General features: G+C 45.7%; 1 protein-coding gene across 3 annotated transcripts in view; it reads right to left on the minus strand.

Annotated features, from left to right (window-relative positions):
• htra3b (HtrA serine peptidase 3b) overlaps nt 1-27,463 on the minus strand; it is a 45,970-nt gene that overhangs the window by 12,864 nt on the left and 5,643 nt on the right. For 2 of the 3 annotated variants that reach the window (XM_038792150.1, XM_038792149.1), the window contains exons 2-8: nt 27,349-27,453; nt 23,549-23,774; nt 19,821-20,015; nt 17,998-18,030; nt 17,536-17,650; nt 15,977-16,034; nt 7,500-7,595 (exon numbers count right to left, since the gene is read on the minus strand). In XM_038792150.1, the coding sequence (XP_038648078.1) occupies nt 7,500-7,595; nt 15,977-16,034; nt 17,536-17,650; nt 17,998-18,030; nt 19,821-20,015; nt 23,549-23,774; nt 27,349-27,453 (828 nt within the window). The remainder of the gene's footprint in view (nt 1-7,499; nt 7,596-15,976; nt 16,035-17,535; nt 17,651-17,997; nt 18,031-19,820; nt 20,016-23,548; nt 23,775-27,348; nt 27,454-27,463) is intronic. The other variant, XM_038792148.1, reaches the window with a different exon arrangement.

Below are 27,463 nucleotides of genomic sequence, written 5' to 3' on the forward strand. Positions count from 1 at the left end.
TTTCACGTACCTAGTTAAATTCTCCTTAAATACGACTATGCTACTCTTTTTAATTATTACTTGAGGTAGCACATTCCACATCCTCAGCACTCCTTGGATGAAGCAGCTTCTCTTAAATTTCCCATTGAATTTATTATTGACTACCTTATATTCATGCAGCCTTGTTTTGATCATCCCCACAAATGGAAACATTTTCTCCACATTTCCCCTATCTAACCTCTTCATAATTAAAAATATATATATTTCTTTAATTTCCTCCTTTTTTCACATTTTCTCCCAAATTTACACCCACCAACAATAAACAATAATCAGCAACAGATATGTCAATCCCCATATCAATAACAACGATCCCATCCTCCCACCAAACCCCAAACATTAGCCCGCATGTTCACATAGAAAAATAACAGAAAGGAATCAGGAATCACCCATAGTCACCATCAACACACACAGCCCCCCTCCCTCCCAACCCTCCCACCCACCCTCCCCAACTAATGTTCGATGTGATCCAGTTCTTGAAAGTGCATGATGAATAATGCCCATGAATTGTAGAACCCCTCCACCCTTCTCCTCAGTTCAAAGTTAACCTTCTCAACAGGCAAGAATTCCAACAAGTCCACCCACCACGCCAGGGCACAGGGTGGAGAGGCTGCTCTCCATCCCATCAGGATCTGCCTTCGGGCAATCAACGAGGCGAAGGCTACAACATCTGCCTCCGTACCCGTTTCCAACCCTGGCTGGTCCGACACCCTGAATATGGCCTCCCGGGGGCCCGGGTCCAGTTTCACATGCACCACTTTAGAAATTACCCTAAAAACCTCTTTCCAGTAATCCTCTAGCTTTGGACAGGACCAAAACATATGAACGTGATTAGCGGGCCCCCCCCCCACCGCAACATTCACACACATCTTCTACTCCTTTAAAGAATCGGCTCATCCTCACCCTCGTGAGGTGTGCTCTGTATACCATCTTCAGCTGCATCAGCCTCAACCACGCGCACGAGGTGGAGGCATTCACTCTCCGGAGGCATCTCACACCAGAACCCCTCCTCCATATCCTCTCCCAACTCTTCCTCCCACTTTGCTTTGATCCCTTGCAGTGATGCCTTCTCCTCGTCCAAAATAGCTCCGTAAACCGCTGACACTACCCCCTTCTCCAGTGCCCCTGTCGTCAGCACCTCCTCCAGCAATGTGGAGGCCGGCACCTCCGGGAAGTTCTGCATCTCCTATCTGGCAAAATATCGAACCTGCATGTATCTAAACATTTCCCCCTGCTCCAGCCCATACTTCGCTTCCAGTTCCTTCAAGCCTGAAAACTGACCCCAAGACACAAATCTTTCAGTGTCTTAATCACCTTCTCCTCCCATTTCCCAAAATTTCCATCCCACGTCCCTGGCTCAAATCTGTGGTTCCCCTGAATCGGCATACCCTTGTTCCGGCCCCCAACCCGAAGTGTTGCCGAAACTGCCTCCAAATTCTCAAAGAAGCTATTATTACCAGACTCCCTGAGTATTTTCCCGGGGCTATCGGGAGCGGCGCTGTTGCTAGTGCTTTCAATCCCGACCCCCTGCACAAACTCTCCTCCATTCTGACCCACTGGGAATCAACCTCTCTGACCCAGCTCCTCACCTTCTCCACATTCGCCGCCCAGCAGTAATACATCAGGTTCGGAAGACCCAAACTCCCTGCCTGCCTTCCCCTCTGTAGCAGCACCTTTCTAAATTTGGCCACCTTCCCTCCCCATATGAACGACGTATTCCTTCCCTCATTCTCTCTGAAAAAAGCCTTTGGCAGGAAAATCGGCAGGCATTGAAAAATAAACAGAAATTGCGGCAACACGTTCATTTTAATCGCCTGTACTCGACCCGCCAGTGACAGAGGGAGACCATCCCACCTCGCCAGATCAGCTTTCACACTCCCCACCAAACTAGAAATGTTGTACCTGTGGAGCCCCCTCCACTACCGGGCAACCTGCACCCCCAGATACCTAAAGTGAGTCCCTGCCCTATGGAATGGCAGCCCCACCTACCTCTGCTCACACCCCTGGCCGAGCCACCACAAAATACTCACTCTTGTCGAGATTCAGTTTGAATCCTGAGAACGACCCAAACACTCAAAGCAGCTCCAATATTCCCCCTTTCGACACACTCGGTTCCGACACATATACCAGCAAGTCATCGGCATACAAGGATACTCTATGCTCTATTCACCCCGCACTATTCCTTTCCATACCCCCGAACTTCTTAATGCGATGACCAATGGCTCAATCGCGAGTGCAAACTGCAGGGGGGACATAGGAATCCCTGCCTAGTCCCACAGTGGAGAGAAAAGTATGTTGCGCTGATGTTATTTGTGCAGACATTCGCCCTCGGCTCCTTATATAATAGCTTTATCCAGTTCACAAATCTTGGTCCAATCCCAAACCGCTCCAGAAATGCCATCAAGTACCCCCATTCTACCCGGTCGAATGCCTTCTCAACGTCCAATGCCATAGCCACCTCTGTTTCCTTCCCCTCTGTCGGTGCCATAACAAAGTTCAATACCCTTTAATGTTTAAAAAGAGCTGCCTCCCTTTCACGAACCGCGTCTGATCTTCACCTATCATCTTCGGGAGGCACTCCTCCAGCCTACCCGCCAGTACCTTCGCCAATACTTTTGCATCCACATTCAGAAGTGACCTCTTCATAATTTAAAGGCCCCTATTAGTGCTGTTTCCTCTACCTTAAGTGTAGTCTAACCAGCGCATACAACAAAAACACATGGTTGAAAATCAAACACTGGAATAATAACAATAACTTGAATTTATATAACACCTTTAAAGTAACACCCAATGCACCTCACAGAGGTATTAAAAATAAACAAAATGACAATAAGCCACATGAGGAAATATTAACTCGGTGGAAATGGTGATTACATAGAACATACAGTGCAGAAGGAGGTCATTTGGCCCATCAGGTCTGCACCGACACACTTAAGCCCTCACTTCCACCCTATCCCTGTAACCCAATAACCCCTCCTTTCCTTTTTGGACACTATAGGTAATTTAACATGTCCAATCCACCTATCCTGCACATCTTCGGACTGTGGGAGGAAACCGGAGCACCCCACGCAGACACAAGGAGAACGTGCAGACTCCGCACAGACAGTGATCCAACGGGGAATCGAACCTGGGACCATGGTTCTGTGAAGCCACAGTGCTAACCACTGTGCTACTGTGCTGCCCTTAACAGTAGATTTGAAGGGCAGAGAGAGACAGAACTCAAGGTGAGAGAAACCATAACAATGCCAACTCACATGGGAGCTAGGAAGGGGATGGGGTGCAATTAATGTGATAGAAATAGGGCCACGTGAGCAGGAGGTGGGATAAATGCTCAGCTCGGATATGGCAGGTCATCTTCGAAGTCAGGTGAAGGGAGGACCCGTTAATGCTTTGTGTGATCTAACCAGATCTGGCAATGGAAGATTAAGCTAGTATTTTAACCATATTCATTCAAGCCTGTATCCCTTGGCTTAAGGAGGTAGATATGAGAGCTGTACACCTATTGGATATGATGGAACAACCAGGGTGAGAGGAAGCAGAGGTTTTAACGAGAATCGAGTTAAAGGTAGATTTGAGGGTGTGGTTGCACAGTTTGGTAGCTGTAGAAATGTCATGGCGAATGAGAGGACCAAAGTCGAGACAATTAGAACTTTAACATAGTGCAAAGCGGAACTATATGCAACAACACTATGAATGAATGGACCTGAACAATCAGTTACAACCATTCACAGATATATCTGATGATACAAATATTAGTTTATTTCTTCCAGGCTGTTGGACTGCTAACAACCAGCTAACAAGTCTGATTTTTCCTTTGTGAGATATTCGAATATATTCATTAAATCATTTACTTTAAACAGACTAACAACTTAATTGTGACACAATATGAAATGATACTGTACATTAACTGTTCTTCTTCTTAGGCATTCCCTCGACCGAGGATGGCTTTCTCCACTCTGAGATTCTGGTTCCTGAGGGGGCAGATGGTATTTGAAGAGACGGGATGGGTGAGATTCTCGAAATCTGGTACACTCCTTCCGCTGTTTGCGCTTGGCCTCCACTTGGGCGTGTCAGAGATGTTTGAAAAGACTTGCATCTTCGCGGATCCTTCTTCTCCAGTCTGAGTGGTCTCAAGCAAGAGACTCCCACAATTTGGTGGGAATGTTGCATATTTTTCAGCGAGGCTTTGAGGACATTCTCTGCTCCCATGGTAACCATCGTCCTGACGAATCTCAGAGTAGAGAGAGCATTCTCTGCTCCCATGGTAACCATCGTCCTGACGAATCTCAGAGTAGAGAACTCATTTTGGCAGTCATGTTTCAGGCATGAGGATGATGTGGCCTGCCCAACATAACTGATTGATCATAACCATCCCGATACTGGGGATGTTAGCCTGAGAGAGAACACTGAAATTATACCGGCGACAGTGCTTGCGTTGTTGTAGTGTGTGAGGGGGGGGTGGGCTCTTGCATGGGGTGGGGGGAGGGGGGGGCTGTTTGAGGATGGGGGTGGGGGCGCTTATTTAAAAAAAAATTATATTGGTGGCTTTTAAAAATGTTTTCGACTATCAGATGAACGATATGGCAGAGAAAGCTGCCGTTGGAGCCGACGGCTTCCACGTCGTTTTTCCTACCGCTGTGACACTCTACCGAAAAATGGGAAAATGCCTGCCAATGTTCCTCTGGCGATTCTGTTGTTTCTTTCAGGAGATGCCCGGTGGAATTTTCAGGTGTTCACCATCAAGGGAAGACTTGTGACATAGTGCGTGGCATCCCTATCCGTTAGCCAGAAACTCTGGGTTCGACTCCCACCCCAAGAGTTGATGGCCATGGAAGGTGCGTTCATAATGAGGCCGAACAGGTTGAGTGTGTCAACCTGCAAAACCATGGTAGCACAGTGGTTAGCACTGTTACTTCACAGCACCAGGGACCTGGCTTGGGTCACTGTCTGTGCAGAGTTTGCGTGTTCTACCCGAGTTTGCGTGGGTTTCCTCCGAGTGCTCCGGTTCCTCCCACAAGTTGAGGGGCTGGTTTAGCTCACCAGGCTAAATCTGCTTTTAAAGCAGACCAAGCAGGCCAGCAGCACGGTTCGATTCCCGTACCAGCCTCCCTGGACAGGCGCCGGAATGTGGCGACTAGGGGCTTATCACAATAACTTAATTGAAGCCTACTCGTGACAATAAGCGATTTTCATTTTTCACAAGTCCCAAAAGACGTGCTTGTTAGGTAGTTTGGACATTCTGAATTCTTCCTCTGTGTACCTGTAGTGTGGCGACCAGGGGATTTTCACAGTAACATCATTGCAATGTTAATGTAAGCCTACATGTGACAATAATGATTATTATTACCCCAGGCGGCACTTGCTGCCATGTGGCTCATCGTCTGTGACCCAAGGGGGAAATAGGAAATCTCCCGAAAGACGTGCTGTTGAGGTAATTTGGACATTCTGAATTCTCCTTCCGTGTACCCGAACAGGAGCCGGAGAATGGTGACTCGGGGCTTTTCACAGTAACGGCATGCAGTGTTAATGTAAGCCTACTTGTGACACTAACAAAGATTATTATTGTTATAAAATCCTTCCAACATGCCAACGGCTGGTGGGAGAGACTCCTGGTCAGCTACACTTGATGTGGAGTGGTGGCCTTCCAGCTATAAGTCCCTGGCGGCAGACTTAGATCATAGATCATAGAATTTACAGTGCAGAAGAAGGCCATTCGGCCCATCGAGTCTACACTGGCCCTTGGAAAGAGCACCCTACTTAAGCTCACACCTCCGCCCTATCCCCGTAACCCAGTAACCCTACCTACCCTTTTTTTGGACACTGAGGGCAACTTAGCGTGACCAATCCTAACTTGCACATCTTTGGACTGTGGGAGGAAACTGGAGCACGCGGAGGAAACCCACGTAGACACGGGGAGAACGTGCAGACAATGACTCAAGCCGGAAATCGAACCTGGGATCCTGAAGCTGTGAAGACACAGTGCTATCATGCCGCTTGTGACCTGTTCTGCAAATTATTGGCTACGGAAACAGAGGAAAGTCTGCCTTACCTAACATTAGGTATGGAAGAGAACTGGAATTGGAAATTCAAAACCACAAATGATATAGTCAGAATACATAGAGAGAAAGTGTTCCTATTTGTGGAAGGATCGAGGACCAGAGGGCACTGATTTAAGGTGATTGGCAAAAGAAGCAATGGTGACGTGATAAAGCTTTTTTTACGCAGCGAGGGTGTGGTGGAGACAGATTCAATTGTGGACTTCAGAACAGAATTGATGATTTACCTGACGAGGAAAAGTTACAGGACTATAGGGAAAAGGCAGGGAGGTGAGAGCCGGCATAGACACAATGGGCTGAACGGCCTTCTTCGGTGCTACAGCTATTCTATGATTTCACACAGGAACGTACTGATAACACAAGCTTGGATCTTGGCTGCAGTGTCAGTAATATATAACTTAACAGCCAATGTGATAAAAGCAAAACACTGAAAGTGCTGGAAAAACACAAGGAGTCTGGCAGCATCTGTGAGGAGAGAAACAGAGTTAACTGAATCCAATATGACTCTTCTTCAGAACAGGTCATAGATTGGTTGAGTTTTTCCAGCACTTGCAGTTTTTAATCAGATAATGTTATTAACTCCCCAAATAGACACTTTAAATCTCCAGCATCCACAGTATTTTATTTTTGTTTTAAATGCTATATAGAATGATCAAAGTGTGAGACCAATCATGCAGTTTCCAGATCCAGGTTCTCATGAAGGGCAAGCAAACTCTGTCGGTCATGATAAGGCACGCAAGTCAATGGCATGAGAGCCTTCCATTGAAATAACAAGGGGCTCAACAGACTTGAAAATCTGTAGGCAGGAGATAAATCTGAGCCAAATGACTTCACATAAATTTGTCACACTTGCGACAGAACACGAGGAAGGTGATGCCTGGTTTGGAGAAAGTTGACAGGGTAAGCAAAGGGCATCATTCTCAATTGTACTGTTCGATATCACCTGTCAGACATTTTAAGCTGTGCTGTGTTCTAGATGGGCATTCTATTGTGCCACGATGTTTTGATGGAGATGCTGAATTGAAGTTTGATCATCACATTAGGGGCTGGTTTAGCACAGGGCTAAAGAGTACGGTTCAATTCCTGTACCAGCCTCCCCGAACAGGCGCCGGAATGTGGCGACGAGGGGCTTTTCACAGTCACTTCATTTTGAAGCCTACTTGTAACAATAAGCGATTTTAATTTCATTTCATTGTACAGACAACAGGAGGTATGCAGATTATTTTGTCAGTAGTTTCCTCGGGTGCTCCTGAACATCTGCCATAATAATGGCTGAAGCCCCAGAGGAAGAGCAGAAATGGCTGTTTTGTGCATTGCTAAGGAATCTGCAGCCTTTCTTCCACTGATTTATTTTGTTATTTTTTGCTGGAGATATTTTTGCAAAGTACTCAAAGGGATGGAGCTTACCTGTAAGCTGGTGAATCTGGAATGACTTCATGTACGAAGATGCCAGCATCAATACTAGGAAAATCGGGGTTTCTTTGTTTCAGTTCTTCAATAAGGCTGAAGAAAAGATACGAGCAAACCGTTGACGCAAAGTTAGAGAAGTAGTAAACCATTTTTTCTGTCCAATGTCAAGATAATTTAAGAGAGAATGTCAAGGAAATAAATCCAAAATTAATGCGAGTGAAATCCCTTCAGTACAATTTAATATGAAAACACTGAGTGTAAACAGCCTCAGATTCACGTTTACAAATAAGTTGCAGCATATTACCACCAACTAATGGTTGCATCCTGAAAGAAAAACATGACAGGATGGAATTCCTGGTGGTGTCTCGATTTGACCCTGCGAGCTGCGACTTTAACCTGCTCCTCTGAGCAGGCTAGAAAGGAACAACGGATTTGAGGGAAACTGATGTTGTTTCCCCATCAGGTTAATATAACAGGATTGAGGGGCTAACTTCAGATATGGCCAAAAATGGTAAATCTTTTCACTTTTTTTAACTTGCGTCGTAGCAATGCTCATACACAATCCAATGAACCCCTACAGTGTAGGAGGTCATTCTGCCCATCCAGTCTATGCCGACCCTCCGAAAGAGCACTTTACCTAGGCCCACTACCCCACCCTATCCCCGTAACCACACTTTGAGGAGGTAACTAAGTGTGTTGGTGAAGGTAGAGCAGTTGATGTCGGATACATAGATTTCAGTAAGGCGTTTGATAAGGTTCTCCATGGTCGGATCATGAAGAAAGTAAGGAGGTGTGGGATAGAGGGAAATTTGGCCAATTGGATAAGTAACTGGCTATCACATAGAAGACAGAGGGTGGTGGCGGATGGAAAATTTTCAGACTGGAGACCAGTTACCAGTGGTGTACCACAGGGATCAGTGCTGGGTCCTCTGCTATTTGTGATTTTTATCAATGACTAGGAGGAGGGGGCTGAAGGGTGGGTCAGTAAATTTGCTGATGACACCAAGATTGGTGGAATAGTGGATGAGGTGGAGGGCTGTTGTAGGCTGCAAAGAGACATTGATAGGATGCAGAGCTGGGCTGAAAAATGGCAGATGGAGTTTAACCCTGATAAGTGCGAGGTGATTCATTTTGGTCGGACAAATTTGAATGCGGATTACAGGGTCAACAGCAGGGTTCTGAGGAATGTGGAGGAACAGAGATATCTTGGGGTTCTTGTCCACAGATCTCTGAAGGTTGCCAGTCAAGCGGATAGAGCCGTGAAGAAGGCCTATAGTGTGTTAGCATTTATTAATAGGGGCTTTCAGTTTAAGAGCCGTGGGATTATGCTGCAACTGTACAGGACCCTGGTGAGACCACATTTGGAGTATTGTGTGCAGTTCTGGTCACCTCATTATAGGAAGGATGTGGAAGCATTGGAAAGGGTGCAAAAGAGATTTAGCAGGATGCTGCCGGGATTGGAGGGTAGGTCTTATGAGGAAAGGTTGAGGGAGCTAGGGCTTTTCTTTTTGAAGCAAAGGAGGATGAGAGGCGGCTTAATAGAGGTTTATAAGATGATGAGGGGGATAGATAGAGTGGACGTTCAGAGACTATTTCCTCGGGTGGATGTAGCTGTTACAAGGGGGCATAACTATAAGGTTCGGGGTGGGAGAATAGGAGGGATGTCCAAGGTAGATTCTTTATTCAGAGAGTGGTTAGAGTGTGGAATGGACTGTCTGCTGTGATCGTGGAGTCGGACACTTTAGGAACTTTCAAGCAGTTATTGTATAGGCACATGGAGCATACCAGAATGACAGGGAGTGGGGTAGCTTGATTTTGGTTTCAGACAAAGCTCGGCACAACATCGAGGGCCGAAGGGCCTGTTCTGTGCTGCCCTGTTCTATGTTCTAACCTGCACATCTTTGGATGCTAAGGGGCAATTTAGCATGGCCAATCCACTGAACCTGCACATCTTTGGACTGTGGGAGGAAACCGGAGCACCCGGCGGAAATGCACGAGGAGAATGTGTAAACTCCGCACAGACAGTCATCCAAGGCCTCTGGGCCCTAAAATAAGGCCACCCATCACCCAGGTTTCTACTCCGCACCACCCCTTCCCACCACCCCGATTGTTGGACCTTCTCAAACCTTTGAAGCACAAAATACTAGTATGCAGGCACAAGCAATTAGGCAAATGGAATATTGTTTATTGCAAAGGGTATGGAATATCAAAATAGGGAAATTTTGTTACAGTTATACAGGGTATTGGTGAGACCACATCCGAAGTACAGCATGCAGACTGATTTGGGCTCCTCAAGGAAGGATATAATTGCATTGGAAACAGTTCAGAGAAGGTTCACTTGATTCCTGGAATGGAGGGCTTACTTTATGAGGAAAGGTTGGACAAGTTGGCTCCGTATGAAGAAGAATGAGAAGTGATGTTACTGAAACATTTCAGATGCTGAGGGAACTTGAGAGAGTGGATAATGAGTGATGTTTCCCCTTATGGGAGAGATTAAAACTCGGGGGCACAGTTTAAAAGTAAGTGGTCTCCCATCTAAAATTGAGATGAGGAAAATGTATTTCTTCATGCAGATCCTCAATCTGTGGAATTCTCTTTCTCAGAGAGCAGTGCAGGCTGGGTCATTGAATATAGGTTGAATTAGATCAATTCTTGATTGAAAAGGAAGTCAATGTATTTAAGGGGCAGGCAGGAAAGTACAGTTGAGACCACAGTCAGGTCAGCCATGATTTTAATAAATATTGAAGCAGGCTTGAGAGGCTGATTGGCTTACTCCTGCTCCTGATTTGGATATTTGTGTGTCCGTACATGTGAAACTCGCTCCCCGCAAACTCTTGCTGGTCAACATTGAATCATAGAATTAACAATGCAGAAGGAGGCCATTCGGCCCATCGAGTCTGCACCGGCGCTGGGAAAGAGCATCCTACCCAAGCTCACCATAACCCAGTAGGCCCACCTAACCTTCTGGGACCTTGAGGGCAATTTAGCATGGCCAACCCACCTAACCTGCACATCTTTGGACTGTAGTAGGAAACCGGAGCACCCGGAGGAAACCCACGCAGACACGGGGAGAATGTGCAGACTCCGCACAGACAGTGACCCAAGCTGGGAATCGAACCTGGACCCTGGAGCTGTGAGGCAACTGTGCTAACCACTGTGCTACCGTGCTGCCCCGTGCTACCACCTGCCTGCCAGCTGCTCTTTCCTGCTTCATTCAGGCAGGAAAATGACCTTACATATCATGCCCGGGAGTTTAAATCTGCCAGATCTAATATTGCACCACTTATCTCAACCACGTCTGATTCCTCGCCCAATTAAAGATCAAATCTCACATGTAATCTTCAGGCAAAGTGGCAGATAATTGTACTAGGGACTACAGATGTAATTTAGTTCCAATTACAAAGTGATATATTTGTTCCTATTGCAATGTAATAATTTCACTTTATATCATGGTCGACATTTAGATGGCAAAAATTACTTCAGTATGGAAGCAGAGAAGTAGAAATGGTGGGAACAACAGAGTTTCTCAGCAGTTCTGCCTCAGGAGCTGGGAAATGGAAAACTGAGGTGCCATAACTCCCACTGTAGGCTAGAGGTGTGTTATTACAGATTTACATAGCAGGTTCCATTTAATGGATTTTATAATTTAGAATGTGAAAAGTCGAAACAAAACTGCACAAAATAGTGACAAAAGAAAGTTAGGTTTGCAGAAAAATTAAGTGTGTGAAAGTAATAGCTTTAATATCCAGCAGAGGGCAGTAGATCGGAGCTGCTGATTGGCTGTTGCGGGGAAAATTTGCATCAGTGCCTTGAGGTCACTGCAACCATAACGTGTACTTGAGCAAGACGCCCTCCGTGTTCAAGTGAAGGCAAGCATCCAGCAGAGGGCAGTAGAGTGGAGCTGCTGATTGGCTGTTGCGGGGAAGCAAAAATTACTTCAGTATGGAAGTAGAGAAGTAGAAATGGTGGGAACAACGGAGTTTCTCAGCAGTTCTGCCTCAGGAGCTGGGAAATGGAAAACTGAGGTGCCATGTTTGTGTGCTTCATAGAACCTTTTGCCGAGTCCATCAGGAAGGATCCGGGTATAAAAGGAGTGACGATCCCAGGCAGCGGAGGCATGCAAGTCAAGGCCTCCCTGTACATGGACGATGTCGCCGTTTTCTGCTCGGATCCCACGTTTGTACGCAGACTCTTGAATGCCTGCGACCGTTTTGAACTGGCCTCGGGAGCCAAGGTAAACCGTGGCAAGAGCGAGGCCATGTTCTTTGGGAACTGGGCCGACCGGTCTTTTGTCTCCTTCACTGTCAGGTCAGATTACCTGAAGATGCTGGGGATATGGTTTGGAGCGGCTGGGGCATGCACCAAAAACTGGGAGGAGCGCATTGCCAAAGTAAAACAGAAAATGGGCTGGTGGGAGCAACGCTCCCTCTCCATTGCGAGCAAAACCCTGGTCATCAGGTGTGAGGTACTCTCGGTGTTACTGCACGTAGCGCAGGTCTGGCCCATTACCTAACCCTACGCCGCAGCAGTCACCCGGGCCATCTTCAAATTCATCTGGAGATCCAAGATAGACCGTGTCCGAAGGGACACCATGTACAAATCTCTGGATAAAGGAGGGAGGAACATGCCCAACGTCGCCCTCATCCTGATGGCCACCTTTGTGTGCAGCTGCATCAAGCTGTGCGTGGACCCCCGGTATGCAAATACCAAGTGTCACTACATACTGAGGTTCTACCTGTCCCCGGTGTTACAAAGGATGGGCCTGGCCTCATTGCCGCGGAACGCTCCAAGTAGTTGGACCGTGCCGTACCACCTGTCCCTCGTGGAAACATTTTTGAAGAAAAACACCTTTGACCACAAGGCAATTAAGCAGTGGTCAGCACGTAATGTCGTCGAGGCCCTCAGGGAAAAGGAGACTGTGGAGGACATTGGATGGTTCCCTGAGCAGACTGTCAGAGTCATCTGGCAGAACGCCTCATTACCAGAACTTACAAACAAGCACCAAGACCTAGCTTGGTTGGTGGTGAGAAGGGCCCTCCCCGTCAGAGTTTTCATGTACACCCGAAGGCTCAGCACCGTTGCACGCTGCCCTTGGAGTGGCTGTCGGGGAAATGAGACGGTCACCCACCTCCTTGTGGAATATGCCTTTGCAAAGAAGGTCTGGAGAGAGATGCAGTGGTATTTGTCAAGGTTCATCCCAAGCAGCTCTGTGACACAGAACTCGGTGCTCTACGGACTGTTTCCAGGGACACACACCGAGACAAACATCAACTGCTGCTGGAAGGTCATCAACTCGGTGAAAGACGATCTTTGGTCTACCCGAAACTTGCTGATCTTCCAGTGCAAAGAATTGTCCTCGACCGAGTGTTGCAGACTGGCACATTCCAAGGTCCAGGACTACGTGCTGAGGGACGCACTCAAGCTTGGGGCAGCTGTCGCCAAGACGCAATGGGGAAAGACCACTGTGTAAGGTCTTACCAGCAAATGTACACCAAGGGGTGGGTAACAGTGTAAAACCCCTCGGTCCGGGAGGTCTCCAATACTCCAATGTATAAAAGAAACATGATAATGGAAATATTTAAGAAAGAACTGTAACATAAAGTAGATATGTGTGTAATGTCATCCCAATTGAATTGAAGAAAGACAAGTGAATGTGTAACTTTGATGGAAATGTACAGTCAAGACAATTTGAGATGTTCTGTAATGTTTATTAGAGATTTTATGAATAAAGTATATTTTTTTTAAATAAAAAGTTGCGGGGAAAATTTGCATCAGTGCCTTGCGGTCACCGTATCTTGAAGGTGGTTTGTGGAGGAGCTGTTGTCAAGTGACAGTGGACTGCCTGCTGTGATAGTGGAGTCGGACACTTGAGGAACTTTCAAGCGGTTATTGGATAGGCACATGGAGCATACCAGAATGACAGGGAATGGGATAGCTTGATCTTGGTTTTGGACAATGCTTGGAACAACATCGAGGGCCGAAGGGCCTGTTCTGTGCTGTACTGTTCTATTTTCTAATATATTACTGATAAATTTGAAATTTCCCAATTAATCCAGATCCAATCCGAACCAGAAGTAGCTCCACGGCTGTGCGCTAAGTGTTAAAACTACTGAAGTAGATTCACATCTATTGGGCCGGATTCTCTGATCCTGAGGTTAAGTGTTGACGCCGTTGGAAACGCCATCGCATTTCCTGATGCCGTCAACACGGCCCCAGGATCAGCAACTCTGGCTCCTAGAGGGGGCCAGTAGGGTGCTGGAGCAGTTCACGCCGCTTCAGCTGCTGGTCCGGCCGTGGAATGGGTGTCGGGGGAGGCGTGCATGCGCAGTGGGTCCGGCGCGAACCCGCGCCTGCGCAGTCCCACCGGCATGATTTGCATGGAGTCTCCCATGTCCGGCCCCGACCCAACATGGTGCAGGAGTACAGGCGCCTGCGTGGAAAAAAGGAGGCCGGGTGACAGCAAGGCCGGCCCGCCGATCGGTGGGTCCCGATCGCGGGCCAGGCCACAACGGAGACGCCCCCGGGGTCAGAACCCTCTCCCCCACCCACAGCCGCCCCCGGACCCTTCAACGTCGAGGTCCCACCGGCTTAGAGCAGGTTAGAATGGCGTTGGCGGGACTCGGCTTTTCTTTGCGGCCGCTCGGCCCATCGGAGGCCGGAGAATTGTGGGGGGGGGGGGGAGTGGGCGCATTGAGCGCTAGTGGGCCGAATGGCGCCTATTCTCTGCTCTGCTGAGAATCGCATCCCAGTGTCAGGGCGGTGTGGCTCGATTCGCGCAGCCCGCTGACGATTCTCCGACCTGGCATGGGGTCGGAGAAGCCCGCCCATTGACTATAACACAGCAGCATCATTGGACAGAAGTGTTTGACAATTCAACAGGGAGGTTCCTTAGGCAGCACCTTCCAAACCCACGACCACTATCATCTAGAAGGACAGGATTAGCAGATACCTGGGAACCCCACCATCGTGATTTGGAAATATATCACTGTTCCTTCACCGTTAATGGGTCAAAGTCCTGGAACCCTCACCCTCGTAGCACAATTGGTATACCTACACCTCAAGGACTGCAGCCGTTTAAGAAGGCAACTCACCACACTATCTAAAGGGCAGCTAGGGATGGGCAATAAATGCTGGCCTAACCAGCCACGCCCACATCCCGCAAAAATAATTAAAAGGTAATGTTTGTTGAAAAGGAGTCCAATTCATAATTAAAGACAAATTAATAGTTTTCTGAACAGCACAGTTCTCTGCCAACTGCTTAATTACGATTACAAAGAAATCCTACTTCTGTTTCAGTTTTCTATTGTAAGGAGAAATAATCAATGTTATGCTTGTGATTGGATATGGGAAACATGCTTTCTGGAGTGAGATAGCATTAAGTATGAGAACAAAACTCACTGGCTGTAATTTTCAAATCACAACTGCACCCATTCCACCCCCCGCACCCACCCCTCCCACCCCGCCCACACTCCTCCACTCTCTCTCCCTCTCCCCCCCAACGATGTTAATTTAGAACAAGGGCAATAATAGAACTAAAATTGGATGGGAAGCAAACTGCCAAAATACCACTGATTATCCACCTGTTCAAATTGACAGCAGAGCTCACACCAGAACCAAGTGCGAGACTACTGGATAAATGCAGATCAGGGTCAGATTATGTAGAGAGGATCCTGTAACCACTTTCATCTCTGTCCTCACTGCTTCTGCTATGGGTGGCATGATAGCACAGTGGTAAGCATGTTACTTCACAGTTCCAGGGTCCCAGGTTCAATTCCCAGAATGGGTCACTGTCTGTGCGGAGATATGGGCATGTTGTCCCCATATCTGCATGGGTTTCCTCCGGGTGCTCCTGTATCCTCACACAAGTGATGCTTGATGCGACCATCAATTCACTCGGAGACTCGAGTTGGAGTAAACAGTAGTTTTAATCAGCTTACAACTTTGCCTGCCTGCTACTGTACAATACTGAAGGCGGTCTGGCAGGTCAGCTGCTCTTATACTTCCTATAAGGGGCGGAGCCATGGGCGGAACCCGTACCTGCTCCACATCTCCCCCTGTGGGTGAAGCCACACAGTGGCCCATAGATGGAGCCCACAGGGTTAATAGCCAGGTATAATGCAACACAGTATAGTGGTGAATTAATAGTGTTTATACATTCACCACAGTGCTGTTGAGGTAATTTGGACATTCAGATTTCTCCCTCCGTGTACCCAAACAGGAGCCGGAGTGTGGTGACTGGGGGCTTTTCACAGTAATGGCATGCAGTGTTAATGTAAGCCTACTTGTGACACTAATAAAGATTATTATTATTAGATCCTGATTCCACACTGCAAGTTGAAACGCAGATGTTTCGATCATTAAAGGGGATCATCAACTGCTCTCAGCTTGCAACTTTCTCCATGTTTTAAGTGCCATATTGAGTGTAAAGAACAGTTTTGAAAAGATAAGGAACAGAGTAAAGCTTATAAACTTACGCAGGAGTTATAGTCAGCATTCGCACACCAATGAAACGCTTTTTCATGCTTGTGACATCTTTATTAAGCAGAAAGAAAAAAACAATTACAGTAAATTGCCTAATAAATTCTCAATTTATTTTTAAAATATATATCTTTGAAAATAAAACTCATGTGGTTATCAACATCTACATCGTCTGCATCAAGTCAGCACATCAATTTTGTTCCGAAAGTCTTGAGTGTTAAGTCAACCAGCTTCTTGAGTCAACCAGCCAAGTGGAGAGTATTCCATTAAAGTCCTGACTTGCGCCTTGTAGGTTGTCAACAAGCTTTTGGGAATAAGGTGGTGAGTTAACTCACTTCAGAATTCTAACCCTCTGATCTGCTATGGTGATCACTGCCTGATGCTTGTGTATTACAAATATTCCTTGCCACTTTCCAACCTAAGGGTGTCCAGGTCTCACTGTATACGCACATGGACTGTCTCTGAGGAGTTGTCAATGGTGCTGAACATTGTGCACCCCACTTCTGATCTCTATGATGGAGGAAAGGTCATTGGTGATCAGCTGAAGATGGTTAGACCTAGGACACTACCCTGAGGAACTCCTGCAGCAATTACCTGGGACTAAAATGATTGAGCTCCAACAACCACAATAACCATCTTCCTTTGCCAACTCGTGGAGAGTTTTTCCTCTGATTCCCATTGATTTCAGCTTTGCTAAGAGACCCTGGTGGAACTCAAACTGATCATTAGTGAGCCGGTTTATTGTTGAGCAAGTGGCCACTTGGAAGGACCGTTGACGATCCCTTCCATCACTTTGTCCCAAATAAACATTTACATGTGATTTTGTTTTCAAAGAGGGAGGTTATTTGTATCAGTACTTTTTATTTTTTTATGTCGGGATTGCACATTTTTGTTTCAGGATGCAACTGATCTAGAGATCCAAATACCTGCTATTATTGAGACATGTTGAGGTTGGCTGGTTCAATTAGGTCTTTCTGCAACTGAACTAGGCACCACACACTTCTAAAAATACAGTTGAACATTATGTACAAAGAAATGTTCTGCAGATTTTTGGCATGATTTGTTTCACATTGCCGTTCAAATGTTTGAGACAGGAACTCAATTTTTAGGGTGCAGAGTTGATTTGCCTGGCTCGGTTCTTAAGTTAAGTTTTCTTTCTCCCTTCCATCTTCCTACTTTTTGTTTATGGAAATACATATCGGAATGTGAATTTTTGGTGGTGTTACATCTCATCTGGCATTCTTCAGACCACGACACTTTTATAAAGTGGACACTTATGGGTTTGCATTTTTGACAACATTTCAAGAATTATTTCTAATTTTACATCCAATCTTCTAATTGCAGATTTTTTCTGCCCCGAGCCTTTTCCCACACTACTGTCCAGAACATCTGCTTCCTACTATTAGTCTGGCCAGTCATGTTTCACACATTATAGTACATATTGCACATTGCTATTTGCTTCTTATTCTTGCCACAGTCAAATCATACTTTCAAACTGTAGTATGTTCCACCCTAGAAAATAAATCAGCTTAATTCATGAACTCAAAATTCTTACCTTTGGTTTGTTTATTCTGAGAATCAGTAAGAAACATGGCAATGCGATCTGATGGAATTGCAAAGGAAATTCCTGCAGTGACTTTCAGTGTATTTATCCCTATAACCTCGGCATCCTGTAGGATTATAATTTTTTTTAAAGATTTAAAGAAAACTGCAGGGTGTATTCTAAATATCACTCATTGTATTTGCTGCCGTTAGATTCAGAGGATGATATGTGCTTTGAAGTTTTGCATCGCATATTTATTTTTGCAACAGATAAACCCGTGCTAACTCTTAAAGCGAAACAATTTGCCAACTTCCGGATGTTCGTATCTAATCTGTTTCTGAAGAGCTTAGTAAATAGCAAACACACCCAAAACACAATGCAGTAGAATATATTGCGGTTTTATTTTTCAAATAAATGCTACACATTGTAGATTGGCATGTGAAAGATAATGAAATGACCCATAATTGGGCTTACCAAATTCACCAAAGGCCCTCCCGAGTTTCCATACTTCAATGATGTGTAATATGCAGAAAAGAGCAAAGACAGTAAGTACACATAAAGTACATGTATTGAATGTTTGACTTTAGCTCTGACAGCTTTATCTGGATCACTAGTAACTCCCAATTCAACCATGCAAACAATCAGTCAGTTGAGTTGCACTTCACTAAAAACAAAGTACTAATAACTTGGCTCTCTTTCAATTATGTTTTATCCTTCAATTGATGTATTCTTACTATTTTTTCCCCAGTAGGTCGTGATGGTGGCATGAATCCAGTCATGGTGACATATAGATCCACAGGAGGTGACTCTGGGTGTTCCATTCTACTAGCTATTTTATATTGACAAGTCCTGACAATGAGTTACACTGACTAACCTTGGGCCATCGCATTTGACATCAAATCTGCCCTCATCTGATGTTTATTAAAATGTGCAGATTTCCTCCCAGTTACAGGCTAAACGAAAGAACGGCGAATGCCATTTATGGATGTCTTATTTCAAGTCACATGGGGTAAAACAAGATGGAAAAATATAACTGGTCTTACTCTGGTTCAAATTCAATGCACTGCCACCTTCTGCAAAGATTCCACGGTTATTTAGTAAATCATGCTTAATGCAGTGGATGGGTTCAGAACAAAATATTGTGTTTGTGTGAACACCTGCTGACTGCATCAGTCAACTTTATTTTTCCTTTCTATTCAAAATATATTAAGCAGTTATAATGCCTGCCGTGACTACTTTGTCCAGTGATTTTAAAAAGCAAATGCAGAAACATGTCATGCTTTTGAACAGGTGTGTTCTCCAAAATCTAAGTGGTGTGTTTTAGATTTAAATTTGCCACCTTTGGATTGCTATCGCTTTGTTTTAAAATCTACTCTGGTTCATGCAAGGCAAAAAGAAAATGTTTCTTTAATTGTCATCATAATTATTGGTAACTTCCTAAGACAGTAATTCTATTCCCATCCAGCTTATTCCAGAACTGGTTTCATTAAATCATACAGAAATATTCAATGTTTGAATAGGAATAATGTCCTCTTCAATGGTTTAACCGTCACTGAATCCATTGATTTCCATGTCCATGCAAAATTAGATCAAGAGCTTTATAATAAAAATACCAGCATTTCAAAAGATGATGAAATATCGCTCTCTCCTTTTTGGAACTCATTGAGTATAAACTTTATTGAAAACAACCTGCTATATAACATCAGCTTTGAATCACTAGCAAAGCCCACATAAACATTTGATTAAACACGCAACATTAAAATGTGTATCATAAATGTGTTAACGTTTTGGCTGCCAGAGTGCATACTTTTTGGCAACTGTTTGGTAAAGATATAACTTAAGAGCATGAGGAATGTTCTTCTGTCTACCTACTATAACACTGCTGGTTCTTGGATTGTTTAGCCAAAGTTAAATCAGTTGTGGAAATGAACTGGTCAACATTGAATAGCGGGCATGCAGAATGGGATAGATATTCTGGAATTTTATTTGATTATTACTGGGAGTCTGGAAGCATTTATGTATAAACTTGTGCTGAAGATTAAATAAGTGCCATAAGAGTCCAAGATATGGTGCTTTGAACAAGTTGCATGGACTGAGTGATCCTTTCTCACTCTGCTTTATTATCTTAAGTCCTTGCTGGTAAATCCAGGAACTGTATTGCCTATGTCTCTGGGGCAGAAATGATTGTGGTCTGCAACTAAAGCTGCAAAAGCAGCACAAAAAAGGACTGCTAAACCAGATAAATATCTCAGGTTATATCATCACACTTGGAAAATATTTTGGTACATTGCACCTACATTGATTATGGCATCTGTCTGAATGTAGTCCATGTCTGAGTCCTTTAGACCCAGCTCTCGTCCATCCCTCTGAGCAGAGCTGACAATTCCGGTAGTCACAGTATTTTGTAAAGCAAAAGGACTCCCAATAGCAACTACAAATTCTCCTGGCCTGAGGTCGACAGACTGACCTAGAGATAGCACTGGTAGCTTTCTCTGCAAAATATTAAATAAAATCAAAGTTCACAATGTAATTTTATATAATAACATCCTGTTTCTCATAGTCTCAGAAATAAAATGTATTTTATTTGCAAAGTTGTATAAATAGTAGCTTTCCTTCCCTTATGATATAGCAGTCACTAGACTTCAAAATTACTACATTGGCCGTAAACCACTTTGGGAAGTTGAGAAAATATAACTTGCTGAATAAAGTGGTCTTTCATCTTTGTGACATCACAAAATGTTCCGTAACTTTAAATATAGTGTATTTATGGATTTAAACATTGAGAAGTGCTACAATTTGAACATGCAGACATCTGTTATGTCCATTTGATTTCAGTTGTGAGGAATTCCTTTCTAATTTACTTAGACCTGATAATTGTGAAGTCAGAGGTCTTCCTCACTTGTGGAATAAAATGGAAAAGATACCACCATTCATCTCTATCCTTTACCATATTTTTGCCATGTACAATGAAGAAATTCATTTCTGCTTGTTACAGCATTTTGATTGTGGAAGTAAGGGGCGGGATTCTGTGATCCTGAGGCTAAGTGTTGACGCCGTCGGAAACGCGTCGCTTTCCCCGACGGCGTCAACATGGCCTCAGGATCAGCAATTCTGGCCCCTACAAGGGGCCAGAAAAACACTGGAGCGACCCACTCCTCTCCAGCTGCTGATCCCGGCGTCAACTGGGTGCCACGGGGTCTGTGCATGCGCAGTGGCACCAGCGCCAACGTGCGCATGCGTAGCGGCTCCCTTCTCTGCGCTGGCTCTGACGCAACATGGTGTAGGGCTACAGGGGCCGGCATGGATGAAAGGAGGCCCTTTCGCGGGCCAGGCCACAACGGAGGTCCCCCCGTGGGGTCGGACCCCTCGTCCTCCTCGGCAGGCTGCCCCGGACCCTTCCACGCCGAGATCCCGCCGACTGAGAGCAGGTTAGAACGGCGCCAGCGGGACTCGAGTGTTTTGTTGCAACCATTCGGCCCATCCCGGGCAGAGAATCACCGGGGGGGGGGGGGGGCCATAGAGTGGCCTCTGGCTGGCGCCGTGCCTACCACGCCGGCGCCAGTTCTTCACTCTGCGGAGAATTGCGTCCCGGCGTCGTGGCGCGATTTGTACTGGTCGCGGCTATTCTCCGGCCCGGCTCCGGGCTGAGAGAATCCCGCCCAGGATTTCAGTTTGCCATTGCCTAGCCTAATTACACAATAAAACACTTTATTGGAATTTCTGTCTGAATGTTAAAAAGAAAATGCTACTTTCTCCAAGTTGCTCACATGCTACCTTGTTCAGGGACGAATAATGTTGTTTTAGCAGTGTCAATTAAAGCACTTATGTTTGGACAGTGTACCGCTGCTTCATGATACCGAGTGACCCAATAGCGCGGGTTCAATTCCTGTACCAGCTGAGGTTATTTATGAAGGCCCCACCTTCTCAACCTCGCTCCTCATCTGAGGAGTGGTGACCCTCAGGTTAAATCATCGCCAGCCAGCTCTTAAAGGAGAGAGTAGCCTATGGTCCTCTGGGACTATGGTGACAGTTATATTTACATTGATATAAGTTGATCTCATGAGATAATGCAAGGTCATCTGATTAATTTAGCATCACAGTGTTTACGGCATACTGTATAATATACAGCATCTCCCAACAGATTGCCGATCATCTCAAAGCTCAGGGATAGAAATGTCCGCAACAATACTGAGATAATGGATGGCATCCTTCCAACGTACAACTTTATAAGATCGGCTGCCATGTTTGCTGCAGAAAGGAGCCTGTCCCCTTTGCAAAGTAGTGCAAAAGCAGCCTCAACAACCCGGGTAGAGAAAAACAGAGTTCTCTCTTATCTATAACCAGTTCCTGTGTGCAGCTGAGTGAGAAATGTGTTAAGTCTCAGAGAATGTGATGACTGGGGCTTTTCACAGTAACTCCATTGAAGCCTACTTGTGACAATAAGTGATGATTATTATTATATTATACAGTAAACACATTTATAATTATAATAACCTTAATTGTCACAAGGAGGCTTACGTTAACACTGCAATGATGTTACTGTGAAAATCCCCAAGTCGCCACACTCCGGCATCTGTTCGGGCACACCGAGGGAGAATTCAGAATGCGCAATTCACCTAACAAGCATGTCTTTCGGAACTTGTGGGTGGAAACCCACACAGTCATAGGAAGAACGTGTAGACTTGGCACAGGCAGTGACCCAAGACGGGAATCAAACCTGGGACCCTGGTATTGTGAAGCAACAGTGCTAACCACTGTGCTACACTTGTTTCATATTTTTAGGCATTAAACAACCCTAGCACCTGCCCGATGCACTGTCCTTCAATGCCACCTACACTTCCATGTCACACTACTTTGTATTATTTGCAATTGGCACACAGCAGGTCGCAGCCCTTAGTACTAAAGATCACCCTGTGCACAGTGTACATGAGCACTATGGCATTTCAGTAATAGCCAATTAGACTTCAACCAGAATCTGGAATTTTGGCAGGAGTTATCTTTCCACAAATAATCAGTTTATTTTGAAATTGGATGTCTAGCGGTTTAGAAAATGCGAGTGAGGTTGATCTTGAGAGCTTGGACAAATCATATAATAGCTAATCAGTAGCCGGTTTCACACCTTGCTCTATTCTCTTTCCCTGGAAGGCATTAGAAAAGAAAATTGGACGAGTGTAAAACACACTGCTGATTTGCTTTTTCCTGTTTCATGCTATTACTGAAAAGCAATTTCATCCCTATTGCTTCTTTAGTTCAGGGTTCTAATCCAGAATAGTAGATGGGAATGAAAGTCTCTTTTCTCAGGTAGCTGTAAAACTCCTGTGTAAGATGCGGTTAGACTTTCTCTATAGGGTATGTTTCAGCAATGGTTAGCGGAGAATTTGCAATCTTACACGAACTTCTCAACATAGAATCTTTACAGTGCAGAGGAGGCCATTCAGCCCATCGAGTCTGCACCAACCGTCTGAAAGAGCACACTACCTAGGCCCATTTCCCACTCTATCCCCTTAACCTCACCTAATTGCATGTCCTTGGACACTAAGGGGCAATTTATCATGGTCAATCCACATAACCTGCACATCTTTGGACTGTGAGAGGAACCAGAGCACCCAGAGGAAACTGACGCAGACACGGGGAAAAAGTACAAATTCCACACAGACAGTTATCAAATGAACCTGGGTCCCTGGCGCTGTGAGGTAGTAGTGCTAACCATGAGCTTATTGGGAAATGGATAAATCATACTGACAAGGTGGGAATTTATTGTGGAGGGGGGATTCTCTGCTGAGTTTGCTAGTTACGATGTTTCAGGTAACGGCATAGAGCCTGCATCTGGCCTAGTGAGCACCTGACCTGCAAATACTTGATATTGTCATTTGGTGTACAGGTTTTTGTTCACAGTTACTTCAAGTATTAACACTTTTTATTTTAAGAAGGTCAAAATATGTCAAAAGAAAAATGAAGAAACAATGTAAATAACAAGACTTAATTTCCTGACGTTCAAAGTTTCACCAAAAGATGGTTTGCTTACCTTTGGATTAATCTTTATTGTTGCTATGTCTGATTTCTTATCCATATCTTTTATTGTTGCTTCATAGTTTTTTCCATCATGTACCTGCACCTTCAGCTGTTGTTGACCTGACGCTATAGTGTTGCTGGACACTACTACATGAGCGTTGGTCACAATTAGCCCACTATCTGATATTATAAAGCCAGAGCCACTGGATAATGGGATATTTCGTCTCAAGAGAGGATGCCTGTGTTTGTGGGTAAAATTGAAACAAAACTGACAGATTTTCTACATTCTTTAGAGTGTGGAAAGAACATTTTTCATTGCCAATGCTCAAATTGTATGAAATCTGTATTCTTACTAACGTTTTTATACTGTTTATTAAGAAAAAGCTGCAGAAGCAATTTTCTACAAATTGAATATTTTATTAGAATTATTGTAATTTCTAAGTATTTAAATTTCATAAAAGATAGGTGTTATTTTAAGCAAAGCATTCATCACTATTGCCACTATTAAATTACATTTTGCCACTGTTAATCTTCATAACCTTTCGCTTCTTGTTACTATGAAATGCGACAGCCAAAATGACAATCGTCAGCAAGTAAAATTAAAACTCACAATGGTAACAGTCTGTAATGGGTAAACCTGTCTGGGAAAGCTCACTGAAGCAGAAGACTTTGCAACAGGATAAAATAAACTAGATGAGAGTAAGTTCAAGTGCATTGCATAATAGGGCATTGGTGAAGCCACAGTTGGGGTATTGTGTGCAGTTTTGGCGTCCTTATCTGAGGTAGCATGTTCTTGCTATGGAGGGAGTGCAGCGAAAGTTTACCAGGCTGATTCCTGGGATGGCGGGTCTGTCATATGAGGAGAGACTAAGTCATTTAGGATTATATTCACTGGAGTTTAGAAGAGTGAGAGGGGATTGCATAGAAATTAGACCCATTTCCTAACCATGGCAATATTGGCCGTCCAGTAGGTAATTCATCATGTTTGGCAGTGCCAACCACCCCCCACCTCCGTCCCCCACACTGCCCCCAACCCAGGAAAGCCCTCCTGATCCGCAGGGTCTTCCCAGCCCTCACAAACCGAGGGATCAATGCTTTGATTTTCTTGAAAAATGACTTAGGGACGAAGATTGGGAGGTTCAGAAACCTTGGCAGCATTGTCATTTTTATTGTCTTCACCCTCCTCGCCAGCGGCAGCAGCAGCATATCCCAATTCTTGAAATCCACTTTCATCTGCACCACCAGCCGAGCCAGGTTCAACTTATACAGCGGCGCCCACTTCCTCGTCACCTGGATATCCAAATATCTAAATCTCGCCCCCACCACCCTAAATGGCAATTCCCCTAACCTCCTCTCCTGCCCTCTAGTCACAATCGGGGATACATCGCTCTTCCCATATTCAACTTGCACCCCAAAAGCCGTCCAAATTCCTCTAAAATCCCCATTTTGCCTCCAAAACTGCCAAACGGGTCTGAAATATACAGCAACAGGTCGTCCGCATATAATGAGACCATATGCTCGGCACCCCCCTCACTCAATCCCTCTCCAGTCTCTCGATGCTCTAAGCGCCATTGCCAGCGGTTCTATCACCAAGGCGAAGAGCAACGGGGAGAGCGGCTACTCCTGCCTCACTCCCCGGTGCAACACAAAATACCCCAAACTCACTCGGTTCATCCGGACATTCGCGACTGACACTTTATACAGCAAGTGGACCCAATCTACAAACCCTTGCCCGAACCCGAACTGCCCAACACCTCCAGCAGGTACTCCCACTCCACCCGATAAAACGCCTTCTCCACGTCCATCGCCACCACTAACTCTACTTCCTGCCCCTCCGATGGCATCATGATTACATTAAACAGCCTCCTCACGTTTGCCGTCAATTGCCTTCCCTTCACTAACCCATTTGTTCTTCACCTATCACCCCCGGGACGCAATCCTCGATTGGAGAGGTGAACACCTTTAACAACAGCTTGGATTCTACATTCAGTAATGATATTGGGCGGTGTGACCCACACTGCGCAGGATCCTCAGCCTTCTTTAATATCAGAGAGATGGAAGACTGCGACAATGTGGGAGGCAAATCCCCTCCTCTCCCTTGCTTCATAATACATCCTCACCAGCAATGGCCCAGGTCCACCCCAAACGTTTTGTAAAACTCCACTGCGAACCCGTCCTGTAGCCTATAGCCTTCTATAAAACACCTCAAACATGCCATTTACCCCCTCCAGGTCCATCACCACCTTACCCTTATCATCCCTCACTCTGCCAATCTACCTCACCGCCTCTTGCTTCCTCAACTGATGAGCCAACATCTTGCTCGCCTTCTCTCCGTACTCATACACTGCCCCTCTGGCCCTCCATAACTTTCCCACCGCCTTCCCCATAGACACTAGCCCAAATCCATCTGGAGCCTCTGCCTCTCCTTCAACAGCCCTGCCTCTGGCGCCTCCGCGTATCTCCCATCCACCGTCAATATCTTGTCCACCAGTCTTACCATCTCTGCCTGCTCTGCCATCTCCCTGTGCACCCAAATTGAAATTAACTCCCCTCTAACCACCGCCTTGAGCGCCCCCCCACAACATGGGGGCCATGAAATCCCCCGCATCGTTTAGCTCCACATAGCCCCGAATGACTGCCCGCACCCGCTCACACACCTCCTCATCCGCCAACAACTCCACATGCAGCCTCCACTGCAGGCGCTGTACCCAACCCCCCCCCCCCCCCCCCCCCCCGGCTAGGCCATGTGCAAATCCACCCAGTGCAACACGTGGTCCAAGTTCACAATCGCTGAATATTCCAAGTCAGCCACTCCTGCCTGCAATGTCTTATCTAGCACAAATTAAACCAATCCGGGAGTACACCCAATGCACATGGGAGAAGTATGAAAACTTCTTCGCCCTCCCAAACCCCCACGGATCCACCCCCTACCCCCATGTGTTCCATGAATCCCCTCAGCTCCTTTGCGACTACCGACACCCTCGATGACTTGGGACTCAACAGGTCCAAGCTGGGTTCTATAACCATATTAAAATCCCGCCCCACTCCCCCATAATGAAACGAGTAGGTTTCAATGAAGTTACTGTGAAAAGCCCCTAGTCGCAACATTCCGGGTCCTTGTCCGGGGAGGCTGGTACGGGAATCGAACCGTGCTGCTGGCCTGCTTGGTCTGCTTTAAAAGCCAGTGATTTAGCCCAGTGAGCTAAACCAGTCAAATCAACCGGTTCAAGTCCAAGTCAGGAATCGCCCCGAACACCTGCCTCACAAAATCTACATCATACTAATTTGAGGCATAAACGTTTATCGGAACCACTGGCATCCCCTCCAACTTTCCACTAACCATCACATATCTCCCCACCACGCCAGCCACAATGCTACCCACCTCCAACGCCACCCACTCATTAACCAACCCCTCGTCTTCACGTCCAGCCCCGAATGAAACAGCTGCTCCACCCATCCCTTCCTCAACTTCATCAGGTCCCCTATCCTTAAGAGCATCTCCTGGAAAAATGCCACATCTTCCTTCAGACCTCTCAGGTGCACAAACACACGCAACCGTTTGACCGGCCCATTCAGCCCTCTCGCGTTTCATGTGTCCAGCCTGATCGGGTGGCTCCCCGTCCCCTTTCCCTGCCGATCAGCTATATCTGGGCCAGCCCCCAGCCCACGTCACGTGACCCTTCAGGCCTGCCCTCGGATGTCAGTGATGAGCATGTCCCAAGATAGATATTTTCAAAATCTTATTAATTCAAATATACAATATGGTGTCTTAAATTTCTAATACCGTGTGCACATTATTCTTGACCAATGTACCTTAAGAACAGCTCTATGTGAACAACTGCAGGTGCGATTTTCTCCACCACATCGGCGATAAAATTGTATTTATATCTTGGGCTGTTTGGATGTGAATGACCTATACTACGCAGAA

Source organism: Scyliorhinus canicula, chromosome 3 (assembly GCF_902713615.1).
Source record: "Scyliorhinus canicula chromosome 3, sScyCan1.1, whole genome shotgun sequence".
Classification (NCBI taxonomy): Eukaryota; Metazoa; Chordata; class Chondrichthyes; order Carcharhiniformes; family Scyliorhinidae; genus Scyliorhinus; species Scyliorhinus canicula.